Source organism: Hylaeus volcanicus, chromosome 7 (genome assembly GCF_026283585.1).
Source record: "Hylaeus volcanicus isolate JK05 chromosome 7, UHH_iyHylVolc1.0_haploid, whole genome shotgun sequence".
NCBI lineage: Eukaryota > Metazoa > Arthropoda > Insecta > Hymenoptera > Colletidae > Hylaeus > Hylaeus volcanicus.
The window spans coordinates 21999659-22015015 of NC_071982.1; the positions used below are offsets into that span (position 1 = coordinate 21999659).

Sequence of the window (15357 nt, forward strand, 5' to 3'; positions counted from 1 at the left end):
GGTAGTTTATATTTTATTATATTTTAGTACTTTATCATGAAAGGACACGTTACATCGAAGATTCAAATGAAAAGTAATACAGTACATCGATAACAATTTCTTTTTAGTAATTTATTTCCATAAAATTTAATGAAACTGTACACAACATTGGCGAATGTAGTTTCTCTTAAACAAATAGTATCATTTAAATTTTGTAATTAAAGTGTCAAAACTAATAAGAATAAGGTAAAGAATATATTTCTCTCTTGATTTGTATTGTACAATTCACATAGTACAATTTCATTCGCTCTAATCAACTTAAAAAATTCTTCTGAGAGTAGTACATGTAAAATAAAAACAGTTGTTCTTATTACACATTACATGTTCGTAGAACAAATTGAAAAACAGAAAAGGGTAACTTTGAACTTTTATTTTAATAATGGTACATAAAAAATGAACTAATTCAAAAATCTAAATTTCCTTTATTATTATTCAAGGGTTTCTCTAATTCAATGGGACAATGGTTGGTATGTACTTTGTTTTGGAAGTTCTTTTTAATTATTAATAAACCGGACTAAGTAAATCTACTTCATTTGACCAGTCTTATAATCCTTCATAGCAAGAAAAACATAAAATATCAATTCATAACACAATGCAGGACACGATAAACAAAAAACACTGTATATAAGAACGAAACATATTATCAAAATGATTGGTAAGATACTCGTGACTTTAGTAACAAGTAAATTACAGAATAATGTCTATATCTCGCTATCATTAAATGTTCATGGAGATTATATGAAGATAAGAAAATAGTACACAATTTACAAACATGAGAATTTAAGTGATAGCATTTGCCTCCAGGAACTCATTTTTGTGTGTATTAAATTTTACGATCACTCCATTTTTCTTTCTCATTCAAAAGAAAAAAATCGATATTCCTTAATTATTAAAGAGGTGCGATGGACCATTTTAATCCTTTTATCATCGCTCGCAAACGAAATGTATGATTGTATCTTAAATTCTAACAACCTTAGTAATGTGAAAACCTGGTTAATCCACTTCCAAAATTTAGTTTGTTCCTACTATCTCTCAGTAGAATTAAAATTTTAATTACAGCCAAACGTAATTTCCGTACGTACGGTACTGTAAATGCTGGGCCGAGATCATTTTTCATTCTCAGGAGAAACATTCAGACTTTTTTTTTCTTAACCGTATACATCAGCAATTTAAAATGTTCATCATAAAGTAAGCTCTTCGACTTCCTTTAGTAAGTCAGCTTCTTTTTTAATCTTGTCCAGTTGATTGATTTCTAATGATTTCCCTGCTCTTAACTGCTCCTTCAATTTTGAAATCTGCTCTAATTTCTGAAAAGAAAAAGAAAAAAAATATACACATATATAAAGGGTTCTAGAGTTTATCTACAATCTCAGTATATTTAAAATTCTTACAGCTTTAATTCTTTTAATTTTCTTACTCCTCTCTAAATCATCGCATTCAGTAACATTTGCAGCAGTCAAGTTTTGACTTCTTGTGGTTGTAGGAACTTGTCCATTTGTGTTTGAGGTACTATAATGAGTCTGGGAAGATGCAGAAGCTTCCGATTCCTTCTTAACTTTCTTAGTTTTTTTCTTTGTTTTCGCTGTACCTTTAGCTATAATTAATATAACGCAATGTACGCGTAACATGTTATATATCATGTACTAATGTGTTTACACATTTTTTGAAAATGTTGCCTACCGTCTGTTGTTTTCTTAATTCCTAATTCGTCATCATCGCATAATTTAAAGGATATAGATTCCCTCCCTCTCACAAAAGGTGGCCGATATGCTTGTTTTGATGCTGCAAGTAAGACAAAGAAAATGATATATCATACGATAATTGTATATTTTTTTATTAATCAATGTAGCGATTTTATTACTTTATTATATATCTTGGAATTACCTTGTGGTTGGCTAGAAGCGATACCTTCGACAGCTTTGTAACTGATCGCTTTCTCTGGAAATGTATTTGGTGGGAAAGGTTGCCAAAGTACTTCCCAAAGTTCTTCTTGTTCATTCCATGGTCGCTCGTATAATAATGTTCCAGTGTAATGCCAGATTTTAAATCTTCACAATAAATTTGTTATTACAAATAGGTATTAACTTTTATTTAACTAATAATGTTACTTACCCATTACTCATTCGAAGTCTGGGTGCTGTAGTTGCGGTCATAAAATGTTTTCCGTCCGGAGACCACTGAAGAAGCGTAGTATCGGGTGCTTCAGTTTTAGCAATTAATTTTCTCTTGCCAACATCCCACAGTTCGATACCGCCGGAAAGGTTACCGAACCCAGTCAATATCAAAAGTAGAAAAGTGGTTAAGGAAATTAATTACGTATAATATATAATATTTAAAGAACATTTCAATTCAATAAATAAATTGTAAATAATATCTTAAAGCAGTTAAAGGATATTATTCCCTTGAGGATTATAGTAAATGCTGTTTCGATGCAGTGCTCCAAACTCGAATACCGATTCACACTTAAGATTAAATAATGTGGCTTTGGCTGGCATGAAACCATATAGAACACAAAATTCAGTATTTTTCGGTGACCACTCCACTGCATGTATAGGACCTTCCTTGTCTAATATAGAAAAATGGAATTCGGAATTTCTCTGTTTTAATTATATTTACTTACGAAGAATAAAGTGAGCTGATTTATAAATACCTAAAATCAATAAATTATTACTCACTAAGCATAACCAAAGCAGTTTCTCCTTTTGTACTAAGATAGTGCAAAGTCTGTTTTCCATAATATGAAGCTTTATCGACCTCTGTACTCGTCATTAATAAAGCATTTGTTCCGAGATTATTCCAGTAAATATTTACTTTATCTGCCTGAAGAGAAATTGTTTGATTTTAAAATACATATGTATATATGTGTATATATTGTATAAGAACAATCCAATACCTGGAAGAAACTCTTATTTGCCAACGCCTGTGTAGATTCGAATTTCGGATATTGGAATAGTCTGCCAAATGATGGTTGACCAGATTTTCCTATTGTGTAACAACGTGAATTACAAAAAAATATTCGATACTTATAGTTACAATACTATTATAGTATGTATAATTACACAATTTTAATATTTGGTATTTAATGTGGAGAGTACTTATTTTACAATGTTTTATATAATAATATAGCAATCATATTATTCGTCATATTAATTCAAAGTCTACGATATATTAGGTTCATTAATGATTTGAATATAATTTTATTTATAATTACCTGTTAAATATTCTTTTGATTCCTATGATTCTATTAATGTACTTATATATGAAATTGTGCATGCAATAATCAGGAAATTTTTTCCCATTACTATTGATCCTGATTATATATTCACATTTGTTTATTTTGCAAAATACTGTTATGTATTAATACTCTGTCGTATTTCTTTACAATATGAAAGTGTTCTATAGATATAATTATCTTATAATCTTCAATCCACCTGTGCATTACATGCTTGCCACGCATATTTGCTTCATAATGAGAGAAACTGAAATAAAAAAGTACTTCATAAAATATGCCAATTTTTATCTCAGCTACAATTGAACTATACTAGTATCAAATTCTTTATAATTTACATATTTCAATGAACAATGGCACAGGAAGCACTCGTATACAATAGATTGCGCTACTATTTAACCATATATTTCATGGTAAATTCAACATTTAATAAAAACTATTTTTTTATTAAATAGCTCTCTAACGAAAATGATATACTCTCCACATGTAAGTACCTTGACACATTATTTAAGATTAAATGACACAAATAGTAATTACCAGGCATGTAACAGAGAATATAATATGAAGCATTATTGGGTGATATACTAAAGTTAGCAACTTTGGCTACATTTATTTTGTGAGTAGCTTTTGAAAAATCGACATCCTCATATAAAATGACATCTGCACCAACTAACATCCCACAGAGTTTTTCATTACTTGACCATTGGGGCTGCCTGAATAGACAAGACATAAATATAGCTACATACTAAACAAAATTCATAAAATACTTGTATAAGTATATCTTGTAAAATTTATCTTACACAAATGGAAAATTGACTAATGATTAATTATTAATCGTGCAAAAGATCAGAAAAGAAATGATCTTGCAATAAGATATTTACCAAGTTTATTGCACAATTAAAAATGACTTTCAATTTGTAACTAATGTAATAACTGGTCAAATAATACTTTACCAATCTATTTGTTTCTTCTGTATGAAACTTTTCACTAGTTCTCCACTTTCAGATTTCCATATGTGAAGATTTGGTGCCCCTTGAGGATTGGCTTGTGTCGCTGTAACATGCAATACAATGATACTGTAAGTAATGTTACTACAATTAAAAACCATGTTCTGACAAGTGGTTATTCATTTACGTAACATTCTACTAAAACTGCATGTAGCTCTTAATAAATTTATTTATTTTCTTATAATAGTATTATAAGAAATAAGAATTTAAAGGATATAAAATGAAATGATTACCAATGAATGGTTCCCATGTCATAAAATATGTGCCTTGAGTGGAAAAGTGAATTGCAGAAATTTTTGGCCTTTTTATTTCTGCAGCTACTTTCCATGTATCACAATGTAAAACCTTGGCAGACGTCCCATTGATCCATGCAAAAAATCTTCCCTCTGGGCTAAAAGCCATCGCTTTGCATGTCTTGCTATCATCCTTAGGAAATGATTTAACTGCTTCGTACGATGGTGGCCCTTGTCCTAAGCTGACTCCAATTGTACCTCTCACTATAAAAATTAAGTTTATACTTTATTAGTTTTCCTTGATCTTCTTAAAAATGTTTAAAAACAAATTTCAAGTATAGTAAAATTTATTTAGAAAGTTCCCCAACATTTCGAAAAAAATATAGAGTAGACGTTTTTATTTAAGAAACCATGCTCATTCGTATTTATGATATTGCAATGTAATAAATTCGTTCTTTTATAAATATATATTAGTTATACGGTGCCACATGACATATTTTTGATGTAGTCGATAACGGTGTATCATGAACCTTGGAACCGTATTATAAATAGCTACACATTTTATAGATTCGTATATTATTCATAAATAAAACACTGGTCAAAATTCGATTTCGAATCATGCAAAATACTTATAAAAACAATATGAAAATACTTACCAGCGACACAAGGCACAGGCAACGCCATTTTACCTCCGTTACCATGTGGTACCGTAATATCGAGTATCGACCACTCTTGCCAGATTGAGGAATTTGTCCCTTGAAAAGGATTTCTTGCACATGCGTCACCAGCATCATATGCAAGTAACACGTGCGCTCAGTACCGTACGCAGATGTGTTCATATAATTTTTTGAATATCTAAATATAATAATGTACTTTGACTTCAACGTAACGATCAATAGGTGATAAATGTATCATTTATACATATTTATTGTTACATTAAAAATTATACGGAGCTGATAAAAATTTCTGTCAGATTACTACGTCTGCGCAAATTCTAGTAACTCTGATATTTGCTAATATCGATTAGTTTTCTCGATTATACACTATTGCCAATAAAAAAATCGATATTTTGGCTGTTTAAAAATCGACATCTTTTTTACATTAGTCTTCAAATTACATTACATTTATTATATAGCTTTCTAATTTATTGATTCACAATTGTCTATCATTTAAATACAGTTCAAATCATGTACATGGATAGAATTTTATCCATAAAAATGTTTAATAGATAAAATGTGATTATAGATTTTTGTAATCAAAGATCTAACAATGCTTGTTGTAAAACATTGATTTTACTACAGTATTTGATCCTAGTCTGCTGATTCCATCTAATACACAATTACATATATATAAATTGTTGATTTAGTGGATGAAATTGAATCCAAAAACAGATAAGAGACACATAATCGCTACTATGATACATCAGCAGTATTAGATAAAATATTATGACGGTGATTATGAAAAATAATATTAACTTCGAAAAAGCTATGCTGAACACCCTATATACAGCGGAGATTATATGTCAGCATCGTCTCGCGTGGGGTATGGCAAGTTCATGTTTCAGGTGAGCATAAAAGATTTCGCGTTATTTTCTGATAACACTACGATCTTTCCCTTGTTTCACAAATATATATTAAAGCTATAAACAATATAGTTAATATGCATAAATTATACAAGTAAATATCTTCCCGCTTTTGTTTCAATTTCAATTAGGTTATGTGTCTATAAGTATCAGTTTTAATAATATATTAGAAATGAAGTATGTAAATAATGATCGAATAGGGTGATTTTTTTGGTTGTGTTTAAAAAAAAAAATTATTTTGTACTTACTATTAGAAAACAAAACCTCTATTACTTTTGTGTAAAATTTTCTTATATTAATCTGTTTTTTTATATTTAAATTCTTACTTATTTTCGAAATTTAAAAAATATCGTATAGAGATGCTAATATAATTAGTAATTTTATGCCATTTAACTTGATTGTTAGCAATGTGGACGAGTATGGATTTGAAAGACCACATGATTTTGACTATGAAACTTATGAAGATTTTATCTCAGAGTACCTCAAAGTACTTGCTAAAAGAGCAAAGAAATGGGCTGATATTATCGGCGAAGGAAAGTCATTACAACGCAGTATTACAATAAAGAGATATGTTCGTAAAGGTATACCAGGAGAACATAGAGGATTGGTAAGCATAAAATTTAAAAATTTTTATTGATAAACTTTGTGTTAATAATTTTACTTTCAAAGGTTTGGCTTACTGTCAGTGGAGGAGAAGATATGAAAAATGCATCCCCAGATCTTTACCAAAAATTATTACAATCCCCACATAATAAAGAAGTTGCAGATATCATTAAAACTGATCTACCAAGAACTTTTCCTGACAATATCTTTTTCAATAATACGGAAAACCAGCAGCATCAGTTGTATAATATTCTATTAGCCTTTGCTCATCAAAATAAAACAGTAGGATATTGTCAAGTAAGTATTTCAAAATCTATTATAGAATGTGTGTGATATATCTAAAACATAAATGTTATAAAATATACAACTAGATTTTACAAAGATATTTGAATTTCCTTTAGGGCTTAAATTATATAGCAGGTCTATTATTGCTTGTTACAAAAAACGAAGAAACAGCTTTTTGGTTATTAAAAGTTCTAATAGAAACAATTTTACCTGATTATTATACACCCACCATGGATGGCTTGATTACAGATATTGACGTGCTTGCAGAATTAGTCAAGTAAATGTCTCAAATCTTTATTGTTATTTTTAAAACAATTAATAAATATATTATTTTTATGACTATTTTAGGATAAAGATGCCAGATATTTATGAACATGTTACAAACATAGGCCTACCTTGGGCTGTTATTACAACAAAATGGTTTGTTTGTTTATTTGCAGAGGTTTTACCAATTGAGGTATAGTTAATCATATATACTATTTGAATTAAAACTCGTATAAATTTAATGTTTTAATCTTTTTAAACATTGTTATACATATAGTGTGTACAGAGTTGAAAAATTCATTTGTTAGTTTAACATTTTGTATTAATAATCGAATTCCATTTTGGATTGCCATAAACTATAGAAGTACTGAATAAAATATTTCCAACTTGGCAGACTACGCTGCGTATATGGGACTGTCTGTTTTATGAAGGCAGTAAAATAATATTTCGTGTTGCATTGACTCTGATAAAAAGGAACAAATCCAACTTGCTTGCATGTCAGAATTTCACGACATTAGCTGAATGCTTTAAAGAAATAACAAAGGACAGTATTGTGTTAAAATGTCACGATTTTATGCAGGTAAATATAATTTACTTTTTGAAGTATAATACTTCGTTTTTGAAAAAATTAAAAATATCGTTACAAGATACGTCCTTTTTATTAGAGTATATTTAAAGTACCCGGATCACTGCCTGGAAGTACAGTGTTAAAATTACGAAAAAAGATTTCACGACAACGCATAGAACAAAAAGAAAGTAAACTAGGACGATAGTACTAAGAAGGAGTTCGCTCATTGTCCACCGAAATATTCTAGTCAATATATTGTTTTTTTGTAATTCTTACAAAAAAAGCATGCTGTGTAAGATTGTATCATAATATTATGTCTACAATGTTTCTGTAAATATAAAGTTAGCATGGAAAGATAAGACAATATACCAATGATATTCGTATTATTGATTTATGCCGTTCTTTATACATCTATTATTTGTAAAAATGAACAAATATTTTAAATACTAGTTTTATCATGTATTCCATAAGATTGTAATATATTGGTTATATTAAATTCGTATAGGTATCTTTATTACTATTGTTTTTAGCTCAAATATACAGTATTGCAATTAAAATAACCAGCAGTTTATTTATTTACAGATAATTTTATTATAAGTTAAATAAAATATAAGATCTACTTATTATGTTATTAGATATGTACATTAAATTTTTTTTGCTAGAATTAAATTAATAAATGTAGATGTGATACAAATTATTATGTCTAGTCCTTCATTTAACTACGTGTATTTGGGTTATTTTTCAAGTAAATCCTTTGCTTCGTTAATTTTTGCTGCAATGTATGGAGATCCTCCTCGATCTGGATGATTTACAACCATTACTTTTTTAAAGTGTTCTTTTACTTTTGCTTTGCTTGCAGTTGGAGATACACCCAATATTAAACTAGCTTCACGTCGAGACATTTTAGCTTCAAATCCACCTTTGTAATACTTGTTATTTGCCAATGTCTATAACCATATACCTCGTTATATATACTGCTATGTCTGCCTTCAAATTTTATATTTAACCTAACTTACTTGTGAATCTAATTTTGGCATATTTTTAAATGCCTCTGACATCTTTTGAGAAATAGTTGGCATTCTTCTAAGTATATAACGTCCAGTAAAACCCACTGCAGCTAGGCCTATGCCTGCTGCAACAAGCGTACTAGCCTACAAGAAATAAAATCAAAAGCTAGTATACATACCCAAGAATTGTCTCGATTTACGTGTATTGTAACACATAACATAAGAATAAAGCTATCCAGTAAATAAGTAATTGGATATTTCCAATACATGTGCTAGTATATTCACGAATCTTTGGTATTTTATGTTTAATTGCGGATCATGAAACATTTTAAACTCAATGAAAAATGGATAAACGTGAACAATATATTATTATAAATGTTTATGTAGTATCGGTTATAGATCTTAAAAATAAATTTTCGATTTATTCTTACCATTTCAACAAAATTGTAAAAACAACGCAGAAGTTGAACACAGATAATTTAACTTCAGATCTTCAGATAAAATAAGTTAGATTTGTGTTAGATTATCAAATAACTATTGCAAAACAATTTAATTTTGCATTAATATATAAGTATGCTGACTCGATTTATAGACAAAAATGTATGTATCGCCATCTAGCGGTCAATAATCCGAACTAATTTTTCGAAGATATGTACATTTCATTTTCCTTATCATTAACTTGAAATAAAATTAAATATAAAGTGTATGAAGTAATAAAATGATTAGCGCATATGTGATTGTGCCAATGTATTATTTTTTTAATATACTAGTGGCGCCATCGATGGAAAAACGGCTAAGTTTCACGTGAAAATAGTTCCCACTGTTACCACTAGATGACACCACTAGCTACATCGTAAATTTATTACATTTTCTTCCTGTTCAGTTTTTAATTGTTGATCCAGATCGAAGGTTGCCAGCCGGGGCTGCATTAAGACATCCAGAAATTGTAAAAATCAAATTACATGTTGAAACTTCGAATCAAAAACTTGCAATCGTTCTCCATACAAGAATGGCAGTGTTACCGCCGTTGTACATGTATAGCAATGTTTGTTCTTGGTATATGATTGCACAAGCATAAGATTCACCAACGACTACATGAAATGGTCCACCGAATCTTTTATCTAAACCATCTTTAATTGAACGAGCTGCAAGTTCATGATTATCTGTAAATTTTTCCGTTGCAGTAACACACATTTCCATAGCTTCCTGTTTCATGTCCTCTTTCATGTCACTGTACTGTAGAAATTTTACTTGTAAATCGAATTGTATCAAAACACATAATTTTTAACCAGATCTCGTGTACATACCTTACATAAAGGATATGTGTGAAATATCAATGTTTCTTTCGATTTTTTTACTTCCCCTGCTGACATATTTTCTCCTGTTTTATGTTTATATTCATACGAATTAATTAATGTATCGAATGTAACGTGAAACGTATTTTGAAATCTGTATTTGCTATTTGAGTAGCAATCAATTATCAAACAGTTTCAATTGTTCGATGTATGTAGTTGATAGGCAAACAAAAAACTAATCAACATTGATCAAAACAAAACATTGACCTTTTGCAAATTTGAAAGCATCGTACTGCGTATTGAAAGGATTACTTTTCGAAAGCAACCAATGGCTTTCGAGTATTCAGATACAGGTTTCAGTCAATTAGATCCTTAAACTTCAAAAGGATTCTAACTATAGCTTGAATAACCGCTTATTTTTGGCGCGAAGTTGTTTTATAGTCATATTTTTAAAGAAAAAAGGACGTAAAGTGATATTTATTTTAACGTATAATACACAGATACAAAAACAAGGTAAAATAATGTAATATTATCATGTGTAATGCACAAAAACTTCAATATATGTACATACATATTTGTAAGACATCAAAAGGCAAGACTGACAGCAATATGAAAAGAAATGTGAATTTAAAAGACCAAATAAAAAAATATATTTATTGTTGCCCAGATAATTTGTATTCAATTCGATTTGTGATTCTAAATATATCGTACTTAACGTATTATTAAATTGTATTGAACACGTTGTATAACCTATGAAATTTGGTTCACAGTTTCCATTGATCAAGGTCAAATTTGTGTAATTTCAAGAATAATATAAAATGATTTGAAGTATTTTCTTAATAATATAAATGTGATCATTAAATGTTGTAAGCTGTAATTTTATTGTATAAAAATGTGATAGTAACTGGTAATATTAATATAGAAAATATTAAATATATTTAGCAATAAATGAACTACTATTATATTTACAGTTATAGACGAATGTATGTTATAAATTTTATTGTTACAGTAAGATGGAAGATCCAGCTATGGCACGCTTAAAAGCTTTAGTTGTAAGCAGCAATGACGCTTTGGAATTTAAAATGGTCCGTACTGTAGAAGATCTAGAAAATGATGAAATTATATTTAAACCAGAAATGTCTCATCAAGTATTCGGAGACAGGTTTGTTATTGAAGTACATATTATTACTTGTATAAATAAGGGAGTATTTCTGTACATATGTATATTATTTCTTAGCGAATCTATATTTGGTTACCGGGATCTCAGAGTGAAGCTATACTACTCGGCAGGTTGCTTAGAAACTTATTTAGGTATGACTTATTCAGAGAAAGTAAACAAAATGATTTATGATGGAGTGGAAGCAGATGAAGTGTTGCCAAAAATTGCTGAGAAACTTGCCCCGCAAGTTCATGAAAGCTTAGATGCATTTATTAAATCCCTGAAGAAAGATGATGCATTCAGACCTCATGGGGAGTTATTACATTCGTTTTCCATTAATGGTAATTTATTATTTTTATAATCAAAACTCAATAATAACAAGTTGTAATTAATTAATAAATATTTATAAATGATATAGATGAAGGCTGTACAAGAAAATTTGAAGTTTATAAAGCAGATATGACTTATAAAGGATTCAAAGAGTTCCACCAACGTCTACAAACATTTATTCTCTGGTATATAGATGCCGCTAATTTCATAGATATAGACGATGATCGATGGCATTACTTCAATATGTAAGTGCAATTATTATCGTTTGTTGTCTACTAATTATATGTGTACTCTTCAACGGTTCGCTTTCCATCTACATAGGTTCGAAAAATATCATACAGCAGATGGTTCTGTTCGTTATGCAACTATTGGTTATGCGACTGTGTATCAGTATTATGCGTATCCACATCATACTAGACCTCGTATAGCTCAAGTTTTAATTTTACCGCCATTTCAAAATATGGGTCTTGGTGCTCATTTATTAAATGCTATTTATCGCGAATATATTGGAAGAAATCAAGTCAAAGATATAACAGGTAAATTAACGTGTATTAGCTCGTCTTTCTAACAATCACGTTATCATGCCTAATCAGTGTTTAGCTTTTGAGAAAAGCGAACCAAAACCGAGGCCTGATCGATCAATTTGGTTTCAGTAAATCTAGTACATTTTGGTAAGGCAATATCATCATTTTTGTAGTTGAGGACCCATCTGTGACTTTCCAACGACTAAGAGATTATGTGGATGCAACGAACTGCAACACGTTATCTAGTTTCTCACGCGAGTGTCTACTCCAAGGTTTTAATAAAGCAATGGCTGCAGAAGCGAGAGAAAAATTCAAGATCAACAAGGTACCGATAATATTCTTTTCTTCTATATTAATAAACATATAAAAATATTTATACAACAGGAAATACCTTTTATTTTTAGAAACAAGCTCGTAGGGTGTATGAAATTTTGCGATTACGCGCAACAGACTTAACGAACGAACAAGAATATCGTGAATACAGATTAGATGTAAAAAGGAGACTGAATATTCCATATAGACGTGAACAAAATGATTTAAGAAAACTGGAATGTGCATTGCAAAATATCGATAAACGATCTAATATTACATTACCCACATTAGAGCAACGTATGCAAACACTCGAGAAAGAATATAGAAGTTTAGAAGAGGAATATAAAAAAGTTATTAAACGTCTGGAAGATGCGGAAGAACTTTGAAGTTGTACATTTTTTTCATTTTTTGTTACTATTAAGCAGTCTATGTATAAGTTGATTAATATTGTTTGAATGTGAATCATTAGCCGAACCATTTAATTTAATGGCTTAATAAACTTCTTTTTGATTAAATGAATTAAATAATTATACTTGACAAAGGAATTATTGATTTAAGTTACACATCCTCCTTATAATGCTACTATGCCACGCCAAAGCTTAACTAATTCTACTATAATAAAACGTAAATTAAAAGTTATTCTAATTATTTGTTTGACAAAACAGAGATTGCACGTATTTTATAATTGATATAAAATCCTATATCAATTATAAAAAATAATATACTCACTTATAATATTTAATAATGGAATGCTAGATGGCGCTTGTTTAACTTGATTCTACGAAGTGATATAGTGTGATATAGTCAGATACAGTATTAAATTTTCTACTGATAACACGTATCTACCAAAACCAGGAAGTATTAAATTGCCAATAATTAAATAACATTGAATTGCTTTTGAAATGACTAAGTACAAAGTCAAGGTAAGATCATTTTCCTAATATAATTTAAAAACATCACATTTGTTTAATTTATTTTAACGATGTGCTATATAATTAACTAAATTACTTTTGAATTACTCTTATGTACTTTACGAAATTTTACACGTAACATTTTATTGCATAAAAACAAATACGATAGTGTTTTTACGTAAAAAAATAATTGTAGTAGTACGTCGAACAGGTGGCTGACAATTCTGTTTTCGTTCAAAAAATTACTGTTTTCATATAAATTAATATAATTACGATTTACAGATCGGTATAATTGGCGGTTCTGGTTTGGATGATCCCCAAAATCAAATTCTCAATTCTCGCACAGTAACTACTCGAGAAGAGGCCAAAAATGACTTTGGATTACCTTCTAGTGATCTCTATCATGGAATTATTAATGGAGTAAATGTTGTATTATTGTCAAGGTAGTATTCTGTTCAGTATTAATATTATCTTAACAAAATTAATAGTAAAAATAATAATGCTAATAACAGGTGGTAAATTTATTAATATACAAAAGTGAATTAATCTATAGTTCCTCATTTAATTATTCTCTTTATTTTAAAAGTAATATTGAAGAAAGAAATTTTCTATACTTAATAAACACAGACATGGACCAGGTCATAAGATAAGCCCCACTACAGTAAATTATCGTGCAAACATTGAGGCTTTACGACTAGCTGGATGTACTCACATACTTGCATCAGCAGCATGTGGCTCTTTACAAGAATCCATCTGTAGAGGGCAGTTAGTAGTTCCAGATAGTTTCATAGATAGAACAATAAAAAGACATGTGACATTTTATGATGGCAGTTCATCCAAATATTCAGGTAAATCATTTTATTATGAATTTTACAATAGTAGGTATTACACAATGTAATATTATAGGTGTATGCCATATGCCAATGGAACCAGCTTTTAATCCAGAGACATCAAATATATTATTCGAAGTTGGTAACGAATTAGGATATGAAATAAGAAATGGTGGAACTATAATGGTTATCGAAGGACCTCGTTTTTCTTCAAGAGCTGAAAGTAATGCATTTCGGCTATGGGGTGGAGATTTAATTGGTATGACTACATGTCCAGAGGTGTGTTTTTTTCTTTCAATTATAAATTAGGAAAAAGTAGAATGTAGCATTTTATATTTAAATCAACTTTTAAACCAGGTATATTTGGCAAAAGAAGCAGGACTCTTATATGCAATCATAGCAATGGCAACAGATTATGATTGTTGGCGAGACTGTGAAGATAATGTTCATGCAGCCGATGTCGTAGCAGTGTTTAAACAAAATGTCAATAAAGTAACGAATCTACTTGTAAAAGCAATCAAAACCATAGGCGAAAAGAATTGGGATAATGAAATCGATGATTTGAAGGTAACATATGAATACAGTAACATATACATGGATACAAAAAAATTACTAATTTCAATGCGAATTTTTTTCTCGTTTCAGAATTTATGTCAAAGTAGTAATGTTTCTTCTTAAATTTTATTACTTTTATATTTCATTAGAACAATATCAACAAGATAACAATTTCATTTTAATACCAATAATTCTAATTTATACACTTTCTACTCAATGGTTTTGGGAATGTTATTGTTATTTTTAATAAATGAGATAATGACAAAAACTTGGCATTTATTACCTAATACTATTTATCAATACAGTTAATAAAAGCAAATTGGCTGTATGATCATTTTTGTTTAATTTATCTACAAGCTGTAACGGTTGGTTCTTTGATCACATGTAAGATTTCATTTATTTTGAGTTTGGTTAGTATTGTCATCACTATAACTAAAGTACTGTTTTTACAATCGGACCTTTAGAGTAATGTGATAAAAATATAATATTGTAATTGATTTTATGGTATATAAAATAATACATTTAATGAATTATCAATATGATACGTACAACGTTTTAAATGTATAGAATATGTTCATCATATAACATATCGGAAAATCTATTTTTGTACAAATTTTAATTAAC

The 15357-nt window shown here is 29.3% G+C and overlaps 5 protein-coding genes across 7 annotated transcripts; 3 read left to right on the forward strand and 2 right to left on the reverse strand.

Annotated features, from left to right (window-relative positions):
* Positions 1–90: 90 nt before the first annotated feature.
* Positions 91–5311, reverse strand: LOC128879511 (eukaryotic translation initiation factor 2A). Its single transcript, XM_054128716.1, has 12 exons — positions 5165–5311; positions 4509–4772; positions 4222–4321; positions 3806–3981; positions 2933–3021; positions 2715–2859; positions 2435–2605; positions 2152–2326; positions 1924–2087; positions 1720–1821; positions 1431–1633; positions 91–1346 (listed from the first exon to the last, which is right to left on the reverse strand). Exons 1-12 carry the CDS (start codon positions 5190–5192, stop codon positions 1221–1223), a joined length of 1743 nt encoding a protein of 580 aa, XP_053984691.1. The 5' UTR covers positions 5193–5311; the 3' UTR covers positions 91–1220.
* A 559-nt stretch (positions 5312–5870) lies between these two features.
* Positions 5871–8185, forward strand: LOC128879516 (growth hormone-regulated TBC protein 1-like). The gene is made up of 7 exons (XM_054128728.1): positions 5871–6072; positions 6496–6697; positions 6760–6990; positions 7095–7255; positions 7327–7435; positions 7637–7822; positions 7908–8185. Exons 1-7 carry the CDS (start codon positions 5954–5956, stop codon positions 8013–8015), a joined length of 1116 nt encoding a protein of 371 aa, XP_053984703.1. The 5' UTR covers positions 5871–5953; the 3' UTR covers positions 8016–8185.
* Positions 8186–8360: 175 nt separating this feature from the next.
* On the reverse strand, positions 8361–9437 carry LOC128879521 (mitochondrial import inner membrane translocase subunit TIM14). Its single transcript, XM_054128733.1, has 3 exons — positions 9249–9437; positions 8827–8961; positions 8361–8757 (listed from the first exon to the last, which is right to left on the reverse strand). The coding sequence occupies exons 1-3, from the start codon at positions 9249–9251 to the stop codon at positions 8545–8547; spliced, it is 351 nt and encodes a 116-aa protein (XP_053984708.1). The 5' UTR covers positions 9252–9437; the 3' UTR covers positions 8361–8544.
* A 997-nt stretch (positions 9438–10434) lies between these two features.
* LOC128879514 (histone acetyltransferase type B catalytic subunit) lies at positions 10435–12969 on the forward strand. 3 transcript variants are annotated; one of them, XM_054128722.1, is made up of 7 exons: positions 10435–10625; positions 11122–11274; positions 11350–11612; positions 11690–11846; positions 11923–12137; positions 12299–12450; positions 12530–12969. In XM_054128722.1, the coding sequence occupies exons 2-7, from the start codon at positions 11126–11128 to the stop codon at positions 12821–12823; spliced, it is 1230 nt and encodes a 409-aa protein (XP_053984697.1). In that variant the 5' UTR covers positions 10435–10625; positions 11122–11125; the 3' UTR covers positions 12824–12969. The 3 variants fall into 3 exon arrangements, with proteins under 3 accessions (XP_053984697.1, XP_053984696.1, XP_053984698.1); XM_054128721.1 differs by lacking the exon at positions 10435–10625 and adding an exon at positions 10698–10978; XM_054128723.1 differs by lacking the exon at positions 10435–10625 and adding an exon at positions 10699–11019.
* Positions 12970–13199: 230 nt separating this feature from the next.
* On the forward strand, positions 13200–14963 carry LOC128879518 (S-methyl-5'-thioadenosine phosphorylase). The gene is made up of 6 exons (XM_054128730.1): positions 13200–13360; positions 13631–13791; positions 13976–14196; positions 14255–14457; positions 14536–14745; positions 14824–14963. The coding sequence occupies exons 1-6, from the start codon at positions 13340–13342 to the stop codon at positions 14854–14856; spliced, it is 849 nt and encodes a 282-aa protein (XP_053984705.1). The 5' UTR covers positions 13200–13339; the 3' UTR covers positions 14857–14963.
* Positions 14964–15357: the final 394 nt, after the last annotated feature.